The sequence below is a fragment of the Leucoraja erinacea genome, chromosome 28 (assembly GCF_028641065.1).
Source record: "Leucoraja erinacea ecotype New England chromosome 28, Leri_hhj_1, whole genome shotgun sequence".
NCBI lineage: Eukaryota > Metazoa > Chordata > Chondrichthyes > Rajiformes > Rajidae > Leucoraja > Leucoraja erinaceus.
Genome location: NC_073404.1, coordinates 2,322,640 through 2,344,836, shown reverse-complemented (window position 1 = coordinate 2,344,836; position 22,197 = coordinate 2,322,640). Strand labels below are relative to the sequence as shown.

Sequence of the window (22,197 nt, the reverse complement as noted above, 5' to 3'; positions counted from 1 at the left end):
TGAAATATATAAAGTCTAATATATGTTATTGTACAAGGCAATCACCATCATGTTTTAAATTAAAAAGGAACTGTCACTTTTAATGCAAAAGTAAGGAAGTTATGGTTTAATTAAAGAAGTTGTGGGTGAGTTGTGGTCTGGAGCACAATCTACAATATTGGTTTCCTTATTATAAAGAGGAAATAGAAGAGCACAGCTGAAGAACAGGGGCATTCGGGCCACCATGTCTGTGCCAAACATGATGTCAGGACCACCACTTATCTATTTGCATCTGACCCATAAGTATACAAAAAATATGCACCAGACTGGAGAAAAAGGATGGGTGACGCTTCAGGTTACAACCAATATTGTAGATATATGGAACCCGACCCGAAACGTCACCCATCCTTCTTCTCCAGAGATGCTGCCTGACCCGCTGAGCTATTCCAGCACTTTGTGTCTATCTCTGGTATAAACCAGCATCAGCAGTTCCTTTCTAGACAAATACTGTTTGTTTCTTTACTTACTTGGTGACATTGATGCTGATGGTTGCAAATTCTTCCTTAAACGGAGCTATGTCAAGGTCCCAAAAAACAGTGAGTTCTGCCTGTTGATCAAAATGAAAGGTTATCTGAACATGAAAATGAGATGCAGTCAATCTAGCAGAGCAGTGGATTAGAGGACAATTTAGCACAACTAAATCACCAATGAATCCGAAAAGTAGCAAAGAGTTCTCCCCTCATCCTTCTAAACGCCAGCGAGTACAGGCCCAGCCGTTAAACGCTCATCATACGTTAACCCAATCACCCCCAGGATCATTCTTATAAACCTTCGCTGGTCTCTCTCCAACACCAGCACATCCTTTCTCAGATATGGGGCCTAAAACAGAACCTGATGGCCGTAGATAGTAGCTATTCAAGGAACAGTCCTCCCTGCACCTTACAATTGAAGTATGTGTTTATATAACCAACACAAGGTGATCCACTGCATTATTTAATGTCAAAAAATGTCACAAAACAATTTCAAGGCCAGTTTGTGTCTTTATATTCGGAAAATATTATCATCAGAGTTATGTTTTAAACATTTGTACAGAGCCTCCAGAATTCCCATCCTAAACTCTCTTTCTCTTTGCCTTTTTCTCACCTTAAAACCTATTTCTTCAACCAGTAATCTTTAGCTCACATAATATTTTCCTCCTAACTCCACATCTCCTGAGGGCGGCACGGTGTTCTATTTATTTCTCGCAGCGATAGAATTGGTGCCTCACAGCTCCAGGGACCCGGGTTCGATCCTGACTACAGGTGCTGTCTGTACGGAGTTTGTCCGTTTTCCCTGGATGCTCTGGTTTCCTCCCACATTCCAAAGGCATACACATTTGTAGGTTCATTGGCTTTGGTAAAATTATAAATTGTCCATAGCGTGTGTAGGATGGTGTTAGTGTGTGGGGATCACAGATCACCGTGGGGTGGGAAATTGCTACCTTCACGTGGTCCGCCCTGTTTCGACGAATGCAATCAACCCGGCGTGCACAATCAAATAAGATCAAATAGAACAAGTTGTCCTACAACTTTAGGCTGTGCACGCCATACGCAAGAAGAAGACAGATCAGCATGGACTTGGTGGGCCGAAGGGCCCGTTCCCTCGCTGTATCTCTAAACTAAAACTAAACCAACTTCTGATTGTACTAGATGAAATGCCATGAAGCCTTTATTCCCAAATTAAAAGCACTTCACAAAGTTGTAACTAATGTGTGTACATATCTTTGTATATATGTGCGTGATTATTGTAAGTGCTCTTAAGAAAATAGTATATGAATACATTTAGGGGGGAAAGAGATTTATGTCAATGTACATGATAGGGAGACTGACTATGTATACACTTCCACACATTTTTCTGAAGAAAAACAATACAAATCCACTAATTTGAGCGGCACAGTGGCGTAGCGGTAGAACTACTGCCTTACAGTGCAGGAGACCCAGGTTCGATCCCAACAACGCGTGCTGTCTGTACGGAATTTGTACGTTCCCCCCGTGACCTTCGTGGGTTTTCCCCGAGATCTTCGGTTTCCGCCCACACTCCAAAATCGTACAGGTTTGGAATTAATTGGTTTGATTATAAATGTAAAATTGTCCCTAGTGTGTGTCGGATAATGTTAGTGTGCAGCGATGACTGGTCGGCACGGGCACGGTGGGCCGAAGGGCCTGTTTCTGTGCCGTATCTCTAAACTTAACTGAACTAATTTTAAATTGTGAACGTGTTCAAGGAGTTTTCATTGCTTACCTGTGAATTCTTCTTGAAGACCGGATGGGAAATCGCACATTTTAAGAATGACAAGGAAGATGATGCTGCTTGATCTGTACATTTGACGCCAATGTGCTGTGAAGACTGTTCATTTGGACACAAAAACACTAGACAGGTCAAAATGATGAAAGCTCACCAACAATGACATATTTCTAACAGCTGGCATCCTAAAAGTTAACAGTAAATGAAAGCAGGTCTCAGTGGCTCCATGATTTACACTTTAATCATTAAAGGGAAAAACAAAAATAAATCTAGAAAAGCAAGAGGTTTTGAGAATGATTCTTGAGGTACAAGGGCAGCAGTACAAGTTCAGTGATGCTTCCCATAAATGACCATTGGCTTCATTCAAGAGTCCAAAGAAAATACCTGGGAGCACTGCACGGTCAGTCCCTAAGGATAACATTGATTTTTTTAAAGCAGAGGTTGATAGACTATAGATAATAGACAATAGGTGCAGGAGTAGGCCATTCGGCCCTTCGAACCAGCATCGCCATTCAATGTGATCATGGCTGATCATCCCCAATTAGTACCCCGTCCCTGCCTTCTCCCCATATCCCCTGACTCCGCTATCTTTAAGAGCCCCATCTAGCTCTCTCTTGAAAGTATCCAGAGAACCGGCCTCCACCGCCCTCTGAGGCAGAGAATTCCACAGGCTCACCACTCTCTGTGTGAAAAAGTGTTTCCTCATAGAAACATAGAAAATAGGTGCAGGAGTAGGCCATTCGGCCCTTCGAGCCTGCACCGCCATTCAATATGATCATGGGTGATCATTCAACTCAGTATCCTGTACCTGCCTTCTCTCCATACCTCCTGATCCCTTTAGCCACAAGGGCCACATCTAACTCCCTCTTAAATATAGCCAATGAACTGGCTTCAACTACCTTCTGTGGCAGAGAATTTCACAGATTCACCACTGTGTGAAAAATGTTTTTCTCATCTCCGTTCTAAATGGCTTACCCCTTATTCTTAAACTGTGGCCCCTGGTTCTGGACTCCCCCAACATCAGGAACATGTTTCCTGCCTCTGGGGTGTCCAAACCGTTAATAATCTTATATGTTTCAATAAGATCCCCACTCATTCTTCTAAATTCCAGAATATACAAGCCCAGCCGCTCCATTCTCTCAGCATTTGACAGTCCCGCCATCCCGGGAATTAACCTAGTGAACCTACGCTGCATTCCCTCAATAGCAAGAATGTCCTTCCTCAAATTAGGGGACCAAAACTGCACACAATTCTCCAGGTGTGGTCTCACCAGGGCCCTGTACAACTGCAGAAGGACCTCTTTGCTCCTACACTCAACTTCTCTTGTTCTGAAGGCCAACATGCCATTGGCTTTCTTCACTGCCTGCTGTACCTGCATGCTTACTTTCATTGACTGATGAACAAGGACCCCCAGATCCCATTGTACTTCCCTTTTTCCCAACTTGACACCATTTAGATAATAATCTGCCTTCCTGTTTATGCTACCAACGTGGATAACCTCACATTTATTCGCATTAAACTTCATCTGCCATACGTCTGCCCACTCACCCAACCTGTCCAAGTCACCCTGCATTCTCATAACATCCTCCTCACAGTTCACACTGCCACCCAGTTTTGTATCATCTGCAAATTTGCTAATGTTACTTTGAATCCCTTCATTTAAATAATTGATGTATATTGTAAATAGCTGCAGTCCCAGCACCGAGCCTTACAGTACCCCACTAGTCACTGCCTGCCATTCTGAAAGGGACCCGTTAATCCCTACTCTTTGTTTCCTGTCGGCCAACCAATTTTCTATCCATGTCAGCACTCTACCCCCAATACCATGAGCCTTAATTTTGCCCACTAATCTCCTATGTGTATTCTTGATTAGTACGGGTGTCAGGGGTTATGGGGAGACAGACAGGAGAATGGGGTTAGGATGGAGAGATAGATCAGCCATGATTGAATGGTGGAGTAGACTTGATGGATCGAATGGCATAATTCTGCTCCTATCACTTATAAATTTATGAACGTTATGTTGTGTAATACCGTTTAACATACAAATAGCAGACAACCAAAGACTTTTGGAAACAGTTAAACGATAGTTAATCATAGAAACTCATGGCACAGAAGGTGGCTATTTAGCCCATCATATTTTTGCCAGTTAGTAAAGAGCTACTTTGTTTATTCCTATCCTCCAACACTAGGGGGCGGCACAATGGCGCAGCGGTATAGTTGCTGCCTTACAGCACCAGAGACCCGGGTTCGATCCTGACTACGGGTGGTGTCTGTACGGAATTTGTACGTTCTCCCCGTGATCTGCGTGGGTTTCGCCGGATGCTCCGGTTTCCTCCCACACTTCAAAGGCGTACAGGTTTGTAGATTAGACACAAAATGCAGGAGTAATGGTCAATGGGCGGTGGCTGAGAGCTGGCGCCTGGGCTCAGCACATTGGAGGTCATCCTATGAGACTACAACACCTTCCTTGACAGTGGGCTTGATGACAATGTTGAGATTGTTACTGAGTGAGTGGAGGGCTGCACGTTCGAACGCTGTGAGGTTGGAGTGGGTAAGGGGAGTGGGGAGGTCGAGATGGTTGATGTCACGGTGGTAGCTGGAAATGAGAAGGCTGGCAGGCCAGGGGGAGTCCAGGAGGAGGAATGTTGGAGGCGGGAGAAGTGAACGGTCATGGGGGGAGGGGGACGGGGGTGGTGAGGACCACTTTCTGTCGAGATCACTCCCTTCATAACTCCTTGGTTCACTCATCCCTTCCCATCCAAACCTTGCCCAAGTACGTTCCTCTGCATCCATGGGAGATGCAACACCTCCTCTCTCACTTCCATCAGGGATCCCACCAGTCCTTCCAGGTGAGACAGTGGTTCACGTGCATCTCTTCAAACCTCACACACTGCATTGTGTGCTCGGGACGTGACCTCCTTTACACTGGCGGGAACAAGCTATCCTTTCCCTCCGATGGACACTAAAAGCTGGAGTAACTCAGCGGGTCAGACAGCTTCTCCGGAGAGATGGAATGAGTGACATTTCGGGTTCTTCTTCTTCCCTCTGATACTGCCTGAGCCGCTGAGTTCCTCCAGCACTTTGCTCAAGATTCCAGCATCTGCAGTCTCTTGAGTCTCCACATGCCAATGATCCTGTTTCCTGTGTTAATGACCATGTCACCTATGCCAACCAGCAGCGATCTGGAGGATTCCAGCAACATTTGTTTTCAAACAGGCGATAGGTCTCTGTTAAAACTGCATGTAGTGCCTAAGGGATTGGCTCTTATTGGCTTGATTGAATTGGCTCTTCAGTGTTCCTGTAATTTTAATTCAAATCCAACCCTGCCCCCCCGCCCCACCCCCGACCCCGCTCCCCCACACCCCTAAACTAAAACCAAACAAAAATGTTCTGAAGTTTATTTATGTAACTTATGTAAGTTATGAAACATATAAGATTGTTAAGGGTTTGGACACACTAGAGGCAGGAAACATGTTCCCGATGTTGGGTGTCCAGAACCAGGGGCCACAATTTAAGAATAAGTAGTAAGCCATTTAGAACGGAGACGATGAAACACTTTTTCTCAGAGAGTTGTGAGTCTGTGGACTTCTCTGCCTCAGAGGGCGGTGGAGGAAGGTTCTCTGGATGCTTTCGAGAGAGAGCTAGATAGGGCTCTTAAAAATAGCGGAGTCGGGGGATATGGGGAGAAGGCAGGAACGGGGTACTGATTGGGGATGATCAGCCCCTTCACATTGAATGGCGGTGCTGGCTCGAAGGGCCAAATGGCCTACTCCTGCACCTATTGTCTATTGTCTAACTGTGAGTTGTTAATGTTGATTAATGGAAAAGACTTCAGGACATAGGGTACAGACTCAAGTTGGTTCAATGGTGTGCACCACAGCCCAAGGGTGGTATCTATCAGTGACTCATTGGTGATCATGACAGAAGCTTCCTCGTGGCGATCCCTGGAAGCGACGACGCGATGCACTCTGTGACGTGTCAGGCGACAATTCTGTCAACATGTTGGACGACGACAGAAGTCAACAGCGAGCTACATCGTCTGACACACGAGCGAACGAACGAAGTGGCTCATTAATATTGAGATTAATACGGAGAACTCTGGCATTATAATGTCATGGTTAGTCGTGAGGGTGGAACATATAGCAAAATACATAAAATACACCTTTTCCTTTAGAAAGGAGATGAGGAGGAATTTCTTCAGTCATAGGATGGGGATTCTGTGGGATTCATTGCCACAGATGGCTGTGGAGGCCATCAATGGATATTCTTAATGTGGAGATTGACAGATTCTTGTAATTAGTAAGGGTGTCAGGGGTTATGGGGAGAAGGCAGGAGAATGGGGTTGAGAGAGAAAGATAGATCAGCCATGATTGAATGGCGATGAGAACTTGGTGGGTTGAATGCCTAACTCAGCTCATAGAATTTATAAAGATGTGATCCCTGGCTCTGAATTTTATCTTACCAGAGATTTTGAGATCTCCTTGAAGTAAAAGCTTTTTGGATAGGATAGGTCCATTGTGGTGAGATACGAATCTTCTCCAGTGTTGGACAGAAAGATCTTTAAACTCGCTTCTCTTATCTTGCCAACAATCCACGTAAAGTCACTGAAAGAAGAGTTATAGCTTGCATCAGTAAAATACAACTATTTATCACTCGGCCACCACTATGTGTGGTTCCTTCCATTATCAATGCATGGCATATTCTCCTCCAGGTTACAGATTAGAGTTTAGAGATTTAGCACGGACACAAGCAATTTGGCCCACCGAGTCCATGCCAACCATCGATCACCCGTTCACACAATGTTCTCCTACGTTCTCAACCATCCCCTACACACAAGGAAAATTTTACAGAGGCCAACTAACTTAGAATCCCGCACATCTTTGGGATGTGGGAGGGAACCGGAGCACTCAGAGGAAACACATGCGGTCACAGAGTGAATGTGTAAACTCCACACTGACAGCACCCAAGGTCAGGATCGAACACCACTCTCTGGCATTGTGAGGCAGCAACTCTACCCGCTGCGCCACCACTGTGCAGCAAATTGTGGACGCAGCCCAGACCATCACACAAACCAACCTCCCTTCCTTTGACTCCATGTATACCTCACGCTGCATTGACAAGGCCAGCGGCATAATCAAGGATGAGTCGTACCCTGGCCACTCCCTCTCCCATCGGGCAGAAGTAAATGAGTGTGAAAACGCACACCTCCAGATTCAGGGACAGTTTCTTCCCAGCTGTTATCAGGCAACCGAACCATCCTACCACAAACAGTGAGCAGTCCTGAACGATTATCTACCTCATTAGTGACCCTCAAACTATCCTTGATCGGACTTTGCTACCTTTACCTTGCACTAAACATTATTCCCAAATCACTGTGTATGGCTTGATTGTAATCATGTATTGTCTTTCCACTGACTGGATAGCAAGCAACACAAGCTTTTCACTGTACCTCGGTACACATGACAATAAACTAAACTAAACTGAAACTGTTCTGTAATCGTCTTACTTCAAGAAATTACGGGCGGCACGGTGGCGTAGCGGTAGAGTTGCTGCCTTACAGTGCTTGCAGTGCCAGAGACCCGGGTTCGATCCCGACTACGGGTGCTGTCTGTACGGAGTTTGTACGTTCCCCCCGTGACCGTGTGGGTTTTCTCTGAGATCTTTGGTTTCCTCCCATACTCCAAAGACAGACAGGTTTGGAGGTTAATTGGCTTGGTATAAATGTAAATCGTCCCGAGTGTGTGTCGGCTTGTGTTCATGTGCGGGGATCGCTGGTCGGCGCGGACTTGGTGGGCCGAAGGGCCTCTTTTCCGCGCTGTATATCTAAACTAATTTAAAAAATAAACCAAACTTCCTTTGATAACTAGGTACAGCTTAATTACTTATTTGTGCGAATTCTCAACGCAAATGTTCTGCCTGAATTGTCTACTGCTAACACAAATGGTTTTAAATGTATCCAATGACATTGAAACTCTTTGAACCTGCACCGATACTTAAACAGGTGATCCTATTTTACATTCACATACAAAGCATAGTTCATATCTAGAACACTGAGAAAATAAAAACACAAGAACACAAGAAGATAAGAGAAGGAATAGGTCACCATGCTCCACCATTCAATATAATGCGACCTACACTGGCCTCAACTACCCCTCTGTGGCAGTTCCCTCAACACTTGTTGCACCTGCCTGCAAACTCTCTGCACATCGTGCATTAGGACATCTATACCTCTCTGAACTTCTCAGTTGCACTTTCTCTCCATTCGAATAATAACAAAATAATGAATTAAAAAAATGTATTAGCTAAGTATGTATACATACAAGGAATCTGCCTTGGGGCTTTGCTCGCAAGGATAAAACCATGATATGCAGTAGACAATTAAAATTAAAACATTATAATTTAAGCATGTGAAAATAAAGTACCAGGGTAAAAATTTGGATTAGTAAGTATGCAGATGATACTAAGATAGGTGGTGTTGTGGATAATGAAGTAGATTTTCAAAGTCTACAGAGAGATTTAGGCCATTTGGAAGAGTGGGCTGAAACATGGCTGATGGAGTTTAATGCTGATAAGTGTGAGGTGGTACATTTTGGCAGGACAAATTAAAATAGGACGTACATGGTAAATGGTAGCGAATTGAGGAATGCAGTTGAACAGAGGGATTTAGGAATAACTGTGCATAGTTCCCTGAAGGTGGAATCTCATGCAGATAGGGTAGTAAAGGAAGCTTTTGGTGTGCTGGCCTTTATAAATCAGAACATTGAGTATAGAAGTTGGGATGTAATGTTAAAATTGTACAAGGCATTGGTGAGGCCAATTCTGGAGTATGGTGTACAGTTTTGGTCGCCAAATTATAGGAAAGATGTCAACAAAATAGAGAGTACTTAGGAGATTTACTAGAATGTTGCCTCGGTTTCAGCACCTAAGTTACAGAGAAAGGTTGAACAAGATAGGTCTTTATTCTCTGGAGCACAGAAGGTTAAGAGGGGACTTGATAGAGGTCTTTAAAATTATGAGAGGGATAGACAGAGTTGAAGTGGATGAGCTTTTTCCATTGAGAGTGGGGAAGATTCAAACAAGAGGACATGATTTGAGAATTAAGGGACAAAAGTTTAGGGGTAACGTGAGGGGGAACTTCTTTACTCAGAGAGTGGTAGCTGTGTGGAATGAGCTTCCAGTGGAAGTGGTGGAGGCAGGTTCGATTTAAAAATAAATTGGATAGGTATATGGACGGGAAAGGAATGGAGGGTTATGGTCTGAGTACAGGTAGATGGGACTAGGTGAGAGTAAGTGTTCGGCACGGACTAGAAGGGCCAAGATGGCTTGTTTCCATGCTGTAATTGTAATATGGTTATAATTGCTCGTGGAAAATAAACTGTTTTTCTGTCTGGCTGTGGCAGCTTTGACAGTCTGGAGTCACTTTCCAGAGGGAAGTGCTTCAAATAGTTTGTGGCCAGGGTGAGAGGGGTCAGAGATGATCTTACCCAGCTCGCTTCCTGGCCCTTGCAGTGTACAGTGCGTCAATGGGGGGGGAAGGTTGCAGCCAACAACTATCTGGGCTGATCGAACGATGCGCTGCAGCCTCCAGATGTCATGCTTGGTGGCCGAGCCAAACCATACCATGATGGTATAGGTCATTGGACCCTCAATGCCTGTGGCAGATTGTGTTTCCTCAGGTGCCACAGCTCCATTATTCAATTATTACTCTATATCTATTGTTCAGATAATAATCCACCTTTCGATCCCTCTTACCAAAGTGCATGGCGAAGAATAAATAACAAACACACAGAACAGAAACAGGTCCTTCAACCCACCACATGCTCACAATCTAAATGAATCTCATCTGACATGAGGTGAGTGCCAGATAAGTGTGAGCTAATGCATTTTGTAGTGTGAAACCAGGGCAGGATCTTCACAGTGTGTGTTAGGGCCCTGGGGAGTGTTGTACAGCAGAGGCATCTCGGAGTACAAGTGCACAATTCCTTGAAAGTGGCATTACAGGTAGAGAGGGTGGTGAAGAAAGCCTTGACGTGCCGGCCTTCATCAGTCAGAGAATGAATATTAAATTAAAGTTGCACAATATGTTGGTGAGGGCGCACTTGGAGTACTGTGTTCTGGGTTTGGTCACCGTGCTACAGGAAAGATGCCATTAAGCTGGAAAGTGTGCAGAGAAGATTTACGAGGATGTTGCCAGGACTCAAGGGCATGAGCTGGAGAAAAAAATTGGGCAGGCTAGGACTTTACTCCTTAGAACACAGGAGACTGAGGGGTGATCTTATAGAGGCATATAAAATCATGCGGGGAATAGATAGGGTAGATGCTCAGATTATTTTACCCAGAGCACGGTGGCGCAGCGGTAGAGTTGCTGCCTTACAACGCTTGCAGCGCCAGAGACCCGGGTTCGACTCCGACTACGGGCATTGTCTGTATGGAGTTTGTACGTTCTTCCCATGACTCCGTGGGTTTTTTCTGAGATCTTCGGTGGGCCGAAAGGTTTGTTTCCATGCTGTATCTCTAAACTAAAACTAAACTAAATTTACTGGCTATGTTCACTCATGCCAAGAATAATATCCAATAATTTATCTGAAGAAGGGTTTCGGCCCGAAAGGTCGCCCATTTCCTTCGCTCCATAGATGCTGCCCCACCGGCTGAGTTTCTCCAGCACTTTTGTCTACCTCCAAAATTTATCAACTTACTTTGTAAAATTGCAGTCCATAGTGAGATTTGAAACACATATGTCATCAAATCCACAGTCCTTCTGAAATTGGAGCTGAAAGGAAAATGCCAGAGGTTACATATTCTTTGCCTTGTACGATCCACATTAATCAAAGAATTACCTTTTTCAAATGAAAGAAAAAATGTAGAATTTTTAACAGGTGCTTTGAATTGTAAAAGGTTTGTCTTTTTGAAGATAACTGAACGATGGCCTGGATATTTTGAGAACAATGGAGGAAACACTCCGCTTTAGCTGCTCAGTTTCACTTTCAATATACATCAGTCAGAAATCAATCACTATTGTAACAACCTGGATGCTTTGATAAGCCAGTTGAAACATTTGAGTCTTTAGCATTATATCGCTACTTGAGCTTTCTGTGCTGTATTACTGTATCTCTGTAGGACTTGATCAGAACATTCAGAAAATTCCCTTGACCATCAGGACTGTCCTGCACTGTATGTTTCTTAAGGGCCTGTCCCACTTTCATGACCTAATTCACAACCTTTTTTACTAGTGGACATTTTTCATCAGGCTAGAAAATCGCCCCGACCTACTTGATGCCACGAGTACCTATGACTAGCATCACAACCTGCCTACGACCTGCCTACGACCTCGTGACGACCTTGCTGCGAGTATGAGTCAAGGGCAAACTCGGCCGAGGTCGTGAATTAGGTGGTGAAAGTGGGACAGGCCCTTCAGATTTTCGGACAGCTAAAGGGCTCTCTTTTCTCAGACTGTCAGGATATTCCTTTCCGACTGCCTGGAATTTCCAGTATTGCGTCCCTTTCCAAATGGGTTAATTGTCATGTCATGTCATGTCTTGAATTTTCATGTCTTGAAAATTAGTTAGATAGAGCTCTTAAAGATAGCGGAGTCAAGGGATATGGGGAGAAGGCAGGAACGGAGTACTGATTGTGGATGATCAGCCATGATCATAATGAATGGCGGTATTGGCTCGAAGGGCCGAATGGCCAAATCCTGCACCTATTGTCTATTAATATGGAACCATTTACATCCATCTATCTTTGGACTCTTGCACTTATATATCAATTTCCATTGTAAACTTGAGAACTAGTGCTTCATCCCCCACCCCCCCCATGGACCAATGGACCAGCACAGTCCAGTCACCCATCACTCTTGGTGAGATTTGTCTTGCTAATCCTCTTTAACCTTTTCATCTCCCACCTTAGATATGCTTCATTTTTTGTTTTGACTAAACTTGCAATATCTCTTGTCATCCAATGTTCCCAAACATTGCTTTTCTTATCTTTCATCCGCGTCTGGTCACCTTTCATCTTCATGCTGGTCCTGAACTTCAAATCAAGTGGCCTTTAAAATACTTCCACAAACGAGATGTGAATTTCCCTTCAAATAGCTGCTCCCAATCTATCTATCTTCCTGCCTAATGCAGTTCTGCTCAGCCTTCCCTCAACTCAGCACTTTCACCTGACGGCTTATCAATAGCCTTTAGTTTACTTTAGAGATACAGTGTGGAAACAGGCCCTTCAGCCCACCGAGCCTGCACTGTCCAGTGATCTCTGCACATTAACACTATCCAACACACACTAGGGACAATTTACATTTGTACCAAGCCAATTAACCTACAAACCTGTACCTCTTTGGAGTGTGGGAGGAAACTGAAGATCTCGGAGAACGTGCAAACTCTGTACAGACAGCACCTGTAGTCAGGATGGAACCCGGGTCTCTGGTGCTGTAAGGCAGCAACTCTACCGCTGCGCCACCGTGCCACCCTTCTATCTTAAAACTTAGGGAATTATGGTTACTATTCCCAAACTACATTCCCACTGAGTTTCAATCGCTTGTCCAAACACATTCTCTAATTCTCAGCCCCATGTTGTTCTTTGAACAGTTTTGTTTCAAGTTATCTGCCATTTCATTTTTACCTCAAAAGTTGCCAAAGATTTGGTGGCTTTGTTAAGAACGGGTGAAGGTGGTTGATCTTTCTCTTCAATGTTGTGCAGCGTGTAGTTCACTTCCACATCAATCGCAGAGACGCAATCAATTGTACAATGCTGAAATTAGAGAATTACATTTCTTAGTGACATTTTCAATTAGAGTGTAAGCAAAGAAAATTAGAACAACTTGATTTTTTATTGTGCCTCTGATATACAATGCTTACTATGAGATCCTGCACTTGTATTCATAAATGGGGCATTGGAATCATTGTTATTAATGTGATTGAATTCTTAAAGGCGTTACTGAGGAGAGTCCAAAAGGGCAAGGCTTTTGACAATGTCCTACATGACAAAAGTAAAACCCATAACATCCACATGTAAGTGGCCACTGAATTCACAAGTGTCTCAGTGGCAGAAAGCAGAGGGTATTGATGAAAGTTTACTAGAAGCTATTGCCCTACAAGGCTCAGTAGATGGTTGCATGCTTTTTGAGGCCAAATGGAGAGAAATTATAAAGATTTTGCAAATGATACAATTAGCCATCTGGTTCACAGTGAGGATGAAAGGCTGAGGAGGTAGCTGTGGCAGGGTCCATCCCAACATTTAAGAAACAGTTAGATAGGTACATGGATAGAACAAGTTCAGGTTTAGAGGGATATGGACCAAGCGCAGGCAGGTGGGACAAGTGTAGAGGGGACATGTTGGCCGGTATGGGGAAGATGGGCCGAAAGGCCTGCTTCCACATTGTATCACACTATGACTTTCTGGAGGTTTGCAATGGGCTTTAGATGGTCTGGTCAACTCAGCAGAGAAAAGGTCAAATTGAATTTAATCTGGAGCAATGCATTTTTATCCGTTTTTTTATCCGTTCATTTTTCAAGATCTGGGCATGACTAGGAATGGCAGCATGAATTGTCCTTTCTAAATGCCATTAACACGGTGGTGGTGAGCCACCTTCATGAACCACTACAGACCTGCTGCATTCCCATGCATTGAGCTATTGGGGAGGGAGTTCCAGAATGGGAATGCAAAGGCCATGAAGGACCAGTGATGTATTTGCACATCAGGAATATGTGTAACCTGGAGGGGGCTACAGGTGGTGGACCGCCCGTGTGATGGCTGCCTTTTACATCTCGGTGGTAGAGATCAGAGTTTTGGATGGTTTTATCGGGGAGACATGGCGAGTATCTGCTGGGCATTTTGTGGATGGAACACAGATCAGCTTCAATCAAGTGTAACGTTTTGTCCTGGATGGTGTTAAACTTCTTAACATTTGTCAGAGCTCATAAGAGATAGGGGCTGAATTAGGCCATTCGGCCCATCAAATCTACACCACCATTCAATCATGGCTGATCTATCTTTCGCCCTTAACCCCATTCTCCTGCTAATCATTTAGGAAAGCTAACTATAATCAAATTGGTGGCGCAGTCAGTGTCGCTGCCATAAGGCGCCAGAGGCTTGGGTTCGATCCTGACTATGGGTGCTTGCATGTACAGAGTTTGTACGTTCTGCGTGGGTTTTCTCTGGTATCTCTGGTTTCTTCCCACATTCCAAATACACACAGGTTTGTAGGCAAATTGGCTTGGTATAACTGTAAATTGTCCCTCGTGTGTGTAAGATAATGTAAGTGTGTGGGGATCGCTGGTCGGCACGGACTTGGTGGCCGAAGGACCCGTTTCCGTGCTGTATCTCTATACTAAACTAAAGTCAACATAGCTTCATGATTCGCATTTAACAAGCTTCTGTGAGGGCCGATCAGTGAGAATTGGTGGACCTATAGAAACATAGACATAGAAACATAGAAAATATGTGCAGTAGTAGGCCATTCGGCCCTTCGTGCCTGCACCGCCATTCAATATGATCATGGCTGATCATATAAGTGTAGTCTGTTTAGATTTGCTTAAGGCCTGAGACAAGGTCCACTCCAAGAGGCTGTTGTATAAAATAAGAGTTTGTGGTATTGGAGGATAGATGTTTGCTGATTGAAAACTGGTTCAATCTTTTCCTTTGGCAACTTGTCCCATATCACCCTGTATGTGAAAAACGTTGCTCCTCGGGTTCCTATTAAATGGTTCAATAGTACTTCATTGTCACGTGCACTGAGGTACAATGAAAATCTTTCTTCTCTCATCTTCAATCTATGCCCTCTGGTTCTTGATTCCCAATCTTTGGTAAATAGACTGTGTGAAGAGATGTGGAATAAATGAGCCTGGAGGGGTGTAACCAGTGGAGTACCCAGTGATTGGTGCTCAGCCCTCAGTTGTTCACTATTTACACAACTGGCTTGGAGGAAGGATGAAGTGTAAGAAATGCAAGTTTCTCGGCAACATGGAAATAGGAGGAAGGGCAAGTTTCTATGAGGATATTGTGATGAGGATGTCATTAAGATGGAAAGGGTGCAGAAAAGATTCACAAGGATGCTCAGTTCAGTTTAGTTTATTACCATGCTGCTCCTACCTTCTTGAAGTAAAACCATTACAGAACAGTTTCGGTTCAGTTTAGTTTATTGTCACGTGTACAGTGTACAGTGAAAATCTTTTGTTGCGTGCTATCCAGTCAGCAGAAAGACAATACATGATTGCAATCAAGCCATTTACAGTGGATAGATACATGATAAGGGAATAACGTTTAGTGCAAGGTAAAGCCAGTAAAGTCCGATCAAGGATAGTACGAAGGTCATCAATGAGGTAGTTAGTAGTTCAGGACTGCTCTCTAGTTATGGTAGGATGATTCAGTTGCTTAATAACATTTTGGAGGGCTTGAGTTATAAGGAGAGATTGGAAAGGCTAGGACTTTTTACCCTGGAGAGTAGGAGAGTTAGAGGTAAATTATAAGAGGTATAGATTAGGTGAGAAAATCTTAAGGAGGATTAAGACTGAATATTTGAGACTACATGGATTTATTTGGCATTTCAAATTGGGATTATTATCATATGCACAAGTACACACAAGTACTTGAGGTACAGATATAATGATAATCTTGCTTGCAGCAGCATCACAGATATGCAGTCTCAGATAAATACACAAAGAACAAACTATACATAAATTGTACATAGATGAAAAAACATAATTGCTTCAAGAATCTGATAGATGTAGGTTCCTGAACCTGGTAGTGTGGGGCTTCAGGAATCTGTACTTCATGCAGGATGATAGACTTTAGACTTTAGAGCTACTGCGCAGAAATAGGTCCTTCGGCCCATGGAGTCCGGGCCGAGCAACGATCACCCCGTACACTAGCACTATCCTACACACTAGGGCAAATTTACAATTTTACCGAAGCCAATTAACCTACAAACCTGCACATCTTTGGAGTGTGGGAGGGAACCGGAGAAAACCCACACGGTCACAGGGAGAACGTGCAAACTCCATATAGACAGCATCCGTAGACAGGATCGAACCTGGGGCTCTGGCACTGTAAGGCTGCATATCTACCACTGCGACAACAGTGAGAAGAGGTGACAGCCATTATACTGAACTATTAGGAAAAAGTGCAGCAGGATGGCTTATGATTAAAAGTTAAAGTGTACAACTAAAAACTATTGTCTTCTTTTGAAGACCTTTCCCATCTTACCTGGAGAGAGATTAAATAGTTTTTGCAGCCTGCAGTAGAAATCCTCACAGAATCTGACAGGGACACAGGAGTTGCATCACTTTTTGTAAACATCGCCCTTTTATTTTTCTGTTTTTTGTCCAGGTTGATGGTATAATTGACAAAAGAATTCTTCAAATCTATAAAATATGCAGAATAAAATCTATTAAGATTTCCTCTCTAATTTCATAAGTTGAAAAGTAATTGGAGCAGAATTCAGCCCATCAAGTCTACTCCACCATTCAATCTCTCTGACCTATCTCTCCCTCCCAACCTCATTCTCCTGCCTTCTCCCCATAACCCCTGACCCCCATACTAATCAAGAATCTATCTATCTCTAAAAATATTAATTGACTTGGCCTCCGAAGCGTTCTGTGGCAATGATTTCCACAGAGTCACCACACTTCCGTAGTGGCGGCGCAGCCCTGGCTGCAGCGGCTCATCGGCAGTCCCGTTTGTTTTGTGTTTTGTGTTGTTTATTTTGTTTTGGTTAGTCTAGTTTTTGGTTGAAACGGGGTTTGTAGTCTCTCCCTGCGGGGGAATGCGACTTTTTTGTCGTATTCCCCTTCTCTGCCTCCGTCTGCGCTGAGGCCTGGTGGAGCTGACGACCTCGAGGCTCCGGAGGAAGAACCCGCCAGGACTCGCCCTGAGCTCGTTCCCGTGAGGGTGGTCCGGCTCAGGGCTGGAACAGTGCTCCCGTGAGAGGTTGGGACGCTTCCGTGAGGGCAGCCAGCCCAAGGGTGGAACGAGGCTCCCGTCGGAGCGTCCGAGCTCGGGGAGGTGCGGCGCTCGCAGCCCGAGGGAGGTTCGGCGCCCATGTCGGGGCGGCCCGGCCAGAGGGAGAAGCGACGCCCAAGTCGGGGCGGCCCGGCCCGGGGAAGAAGCGACGCCCAAGTCGGGGCGGCCCGGTCCGGGGGAGGTTCGACGCCCATGTCGGGGCGGCCCAGCCCGAGGCTGAAGACGGTACGGTACTCACGTGAGGGTGGCTGGAACGGTGTTCTGGCGGTGGTGGCCTGAGTCCGGGGTTCGGCCGTGGGCCAGCAGCTGCGTCTGCAGGTCTGGTGGGCGGCAGCTTCGACCACCCCGACCCGCGGTGTTTGAGCCGCGGGACTGATTTATAACATCGCCCGGGCGGTATCGCCTCAGCGCAGAGGGAGAAGAGGAGGGAAGAGACTGCAGACCTAAGACTTTTGCCTCCATCACAGTGAGGAGATGCTGGGTGGACTCACTGTGGTGGATGTTAATATGTGTTTATTGTTGTTTTTATTGTATTATATGTATGACTGCTGCAATTTCGTTCAGACTTCGGTCTGAATGACAATAAAGGCTATCTCTATCTCTATCTCTATCTATCTCTTTGGTTGTTTGTTTGTTTCCTGACATACCACTTGATTCTAATCTCACATTCAATTTTATATGATGTACAATTAAACACTGTTATTGATTCCTACAATCTACCAACATTTTAAGTCTTATTTACAATATTATTTCACCTCTTGCATCTTAGACCACACTCATGAAATCTTTGAAGAGTCGCATCCTATCATTAATTCCAGTTAAGCTTTCAATAGTGAGGCCCTAGTGAGACCACACCTGGAGTATTGTGTGCAGTATTGGTCTCCAAATTTGAGGAAGGACATTCTTGCTATTGAGGGAGGTTCACAAGGTTAATTCCCGGGATGGCGGGACTGTCATATGCTGAGAGAGTGAAGCAGCTGGGCTTGTATTTAAAAGGATGACAGGTAATGTTATTGAGACATATAAGGTTATTAAGGGTTTGGGAACGCTAGCGGCAGGAGACATGTTCCCGATGTTGAAGTAGTCCAGAACCAGGGGGCAGTCTAAGAATAAGGGGTAAGCCATTTAGGATGGAGATGAGGAAACACTTTTTCACACAGAGAGTTGTGAGTCTTTGGAATTCTCTGCCTCAGAGGGCGGTGGAGGCCAGTTCTCTGGATACTTTCAAGAGAGAGCTAGATAGGGCTCTTAAAGATAGCGGAGTTTGTGGAGAAGGTAGGAACGGGGTACTAACATTAGATAAAGAATATGTGGATAAAGTAGCATTACTGCTGTATCTTGAGGAGGAGGAATGATACATTGACTTTGCGTCTGGAGCGCATACAGCAGGATATGGACACTGTAACGTGGAACGGGAGAGGTAGTATAATGTAGTGACATGAGATATGTATTTTACTTATCCAGCTGACTTCAGGGGTGACACTGTAGGAGTAGTGCCATTAGGGCAATTCCCCCACATGTCACAATAGTCCAAAGTTCATTTCAATGTTACAGATGAAATGGTACACACAGGGTCCATCATCCTATGTGTAGATAAGACACAAAAAGTTGGAGTAACTCAGCGGGACAGGCAGCATCTCTGGACGGAATGAATGGATGACATTTTGGGTCAAGACCCTTCTTCAGACCCCCACTGTGATTATCTTATGTGTCCCTGATGGTAAATTCCAATTTACAAATTGCCAAATTTACATCACCTAGAAAATGTGCAAATTGTCAAATTTGGACATTTTCTAAGTGATGTGAAAAGACCTAGAAATGGTTGTTCGGCCAAACAAAAGATTTTTAATTATACAGGTGTGGGAAAATACATGATGTCATTAATTTTCCAGGCAAATTGCTTACTTTAAAAAAAAATGTCATGCTTTTCCCGGATGTTCACTGTGGGAACATCATAAAACATGGGGCGATAGGGCACAGGATTAAAGGCTCTTCGGCCCATAATGTCCATAGCAAATATAATGCCATTTAGTTTAGTTTAGTTTAGTTTAGAGATACAGCGCAGAAACAGCCCTTTGGCCCACTGAGTCCACACCGCCCATCAATCCCGCACACTAACACGATCCTATACACACTAGGGACAATCTTTACATTTATACCAAGTCAATTAATCTTAAAACCTGTACGTCTTTGGAGTGTGGGAGGAAACTGAAGATGTCGGAGAAAACCCACGCGGGAGAACGTACAAACTCCGTACAGACAGCACCCGTAGTCAGGATCGAACCTGGGTCTCTGGCACTCTAAGGCAGCAACTCTACTGCTACGCCACCGTGCCTCCGATTGTTTAGGCTGCTCATTTCCAAGTTTCTGTTTATGGTATACCATTGCAATTGTATAAGCAAAATTATAGCCTCAATGACATCTCCAGCAATTATCACTACTTTCATCTGTCCTTGCTTAATGGTACTCTGCAAAATGGCACTCTGATATGCACTTATGAATTCTAACGCAAAAATTACCTAATAGTCCAAACTTTGATAGAGCAGTAAAACACACTGAAACTTGAATAGTTTTCTTCTGCTCATTGGAAGTTGCATAAGACAGAGGCACCATCTTTGGCAAAAATGCGACATTCACCTCGATGTTGATAATTGGTCTTGAGCTATAAAAAATTATGAGATTATGTTAAAGTCCCAAAATCAAACATAAATGTAAACATCTTTTGTATAACAATAGCTCCTAGTTCAGCTGCAAAACGGAGACCTGGGAATGGTCGGGTTAACTTATGATGAGTGTTTGATGGCACTGGGCATGTACTCACTGGAGGTTAGAAAGATGAGGGGGGATCTCAGTGAAATGCCCAGAATAGTGAAAGGCCTGGATAGGGTGGATGTGGAGAGGACGTTTCCACTAGTGGGAGAGTTTAGGAACAGAGGTCATAGCCTCGGAATAAAAGGGCGCAACTTTAGAAAGGAGATGAGGAGGAATTTCTTTAGTCAGATGGGGGTGAATCTGTGGAATTCATTGCCCCAGACAGCTATGGAGGCCAAGTCAATGGATATTTTTTGAGACAGAGATTGACAGATTCTTGATTATTAAGGGTGTCAGGGGTTATGGGGAGAATGCAGGAGAATGGGGTTGAAGGGAAAGATAGATCAGCCATGATTGAATGGCAGAGTCGACTTGATTGGCCAAATGGCCTAATTCTGCTCTTTGAACTTATGAAGACACAAGGAACTGCAGATGCTAGAGTCTTGAGTAAAACACAAAGTACTGGAGGAACCAGTACTGGGCCAGGCAGCCTCTGTGGAGGGCATGGACAGGCAACATATCAGGGCAGAGCCCTTCTTCAAACTGATAGGGGGAGAAAGCTGAGAAAGAGTTGGGGGCAACTCTTTCTCACCAAATGCACCAACCTCCGATTCTCGCACATTAACACTATCCTACACACACTAGGGACAAATCTGTACGTCTTTGGAATGTGGGAGGAAACCAAAGATCTCGAAGAAAACCCATGCAGGTCACGGGAAGAACGTGCAAACTCCGTACAGATAGCACCTGTAGTCAGGATCGGGCCCGGGTCTCTGTCGCTGTAAGGCAGGAGCTATACCACTACACCGCCGGGATATAGGTGGAAGGGACAAGCGGGGGACATAAAGGGACTGGAAATTGGGTGTGCATCAGGGTGGAGGAGTATACAGGAAGGAGTGAGAGAGAAAGAGGTGGGGGGGGGGGGGGGTGTCATTTAAAATTGTAGAATTCAATGCTCATACCGCTGAATTGTAAGCTACCCAAGCCAAATATGTGGTGCTGTTTGTCCGGTTTGCGTGTGACCTTACTTTGTCATTGGAGGAGGCCCAGGACAGAAAGGGTGGTAAGGGGGTGTGAAGGGAAGTTAATATGGTTAATAACTGGGATTTTTGGTCATTTTGCTGCAGGATAGATGCCGTTAAGCTGGAAAGAGCGCAGAAATGATTTACGAAGATATTTCCAGGACTTGAGGGACATAGCTACAGGGAGTGATTGTAAGGGCTAAAAAACGTTATTCTTTGAAGTACAGGAGAGAGGATATTCTTATAGAGGTGCAAAAATGTACAAACGCTATAGATGTGGTGTATGCATTGTCTTTTCCCAGGCTCGGGAAATCAAGAATTAGAGGGCTGAGAGTAAGTGAGAAGGCAAAGATTAAATGGGAACTTGAATTGGCAACGTTTGCACACAGATGGTGGTGGGTATATGGAACGAACAGTCAGAGGAAATAGTGGAGGCATGTACCATAACAACATTTAAAATAAATTTGGACTAGTACACTCATAGGAAAAATTTAGAGTGTTGTGGGCCAAACGTGGGAAAATAGAAGTAGCTTGGATGGGGCATCTTGGTTGGCATCGAGTTGTGCCGATGGGCCTGTCTTGAGTGACTCTATTACTAGAACTTGTTTCACATCACCATCCACCACATCTAGATCATGGCCCAGCAACACTCCGGAACTTGACTTGATTCATCAAGCTACAACACCTCCAGTCCCTAATGGTTACCCTTTTGGAACATTGTTTAATCCAGAATACTGAGCACCTAATCTAAATCACAGGGCTGGCACGGTAGCGCAGCAATAGAGTTGCTGCCTTACAGCGCCAGAGACCCTGGTTCGATCCTGACTACGGGTGCTGTCTGTAGAAAGTTTGTAAGTTTTCCCCGTGACCTGCGTGGGTTTTCTCCGGGATCTCCACTTTCCTCCCACATTCCAAAGACGTACAGGTTTGTAGGTTAATTGACTTGGTATAATTGTAAATTGTCCCTTGTGTGTGTAGGGTAGTGTTAATGTGCAGGGATTTCTGGTTGGCGCGAACTCGGTGGGTCGAAGGGCATGTTTCCGCGCTGTATCTCTAAACTAAACTAAACATGCAACTGCAAAAACATTATCATACTTGGGCAGCTTACAACCCAGCGGTATGAATGGTGATTTCTCTCATTTCA

At 44.5% G+C, this 22,197-nt stretch overlaps 1 protein-coding gene across 3 annotated transcripts in view; it reads right to left on the bottom strand.

The window, feature by feature from the left end:
* LOC129710507 (integrin alpha-E-like) overlaps positions 1-22,197 on the bottom strand; it is a 103,241-nt gene that overhangs the window by 21,565 nt on the left and 59,479 nt on the right. For all 3 annotated transcript variants that reach the window (XM_055657505.1, XM_055657503.1, XM_055657504.1), the window contains 7 exons: positions 19,740-19,882; positions 16,465-16,622; positions 12,883-13,011; positions 10,959-11,032; positions 6,725-6,866; positions 2,260-2,364; positions 507-586 (listed from right to left, as the gene is read on the bottom strand). In XM_055657505.1, coding sequence (XP_055513480.1) covers positions 507-586; positions 2,260-2,364; positions 6,725-6,866; positions 10,959-11,032; positions 12,883-13,011; positions 16,465-16,622; positions 19,740-19,882 — 831 coding nt within the window. The remainder of the gene's footprint in view (positions 1-506; positions 587-2,259; positions 2,365-6,724; positions 6,867-10,958; positions 11,033-12,882; positions 13,012-16,464; positions 16,623-19,739; positions 19,883-22,197) is intronic.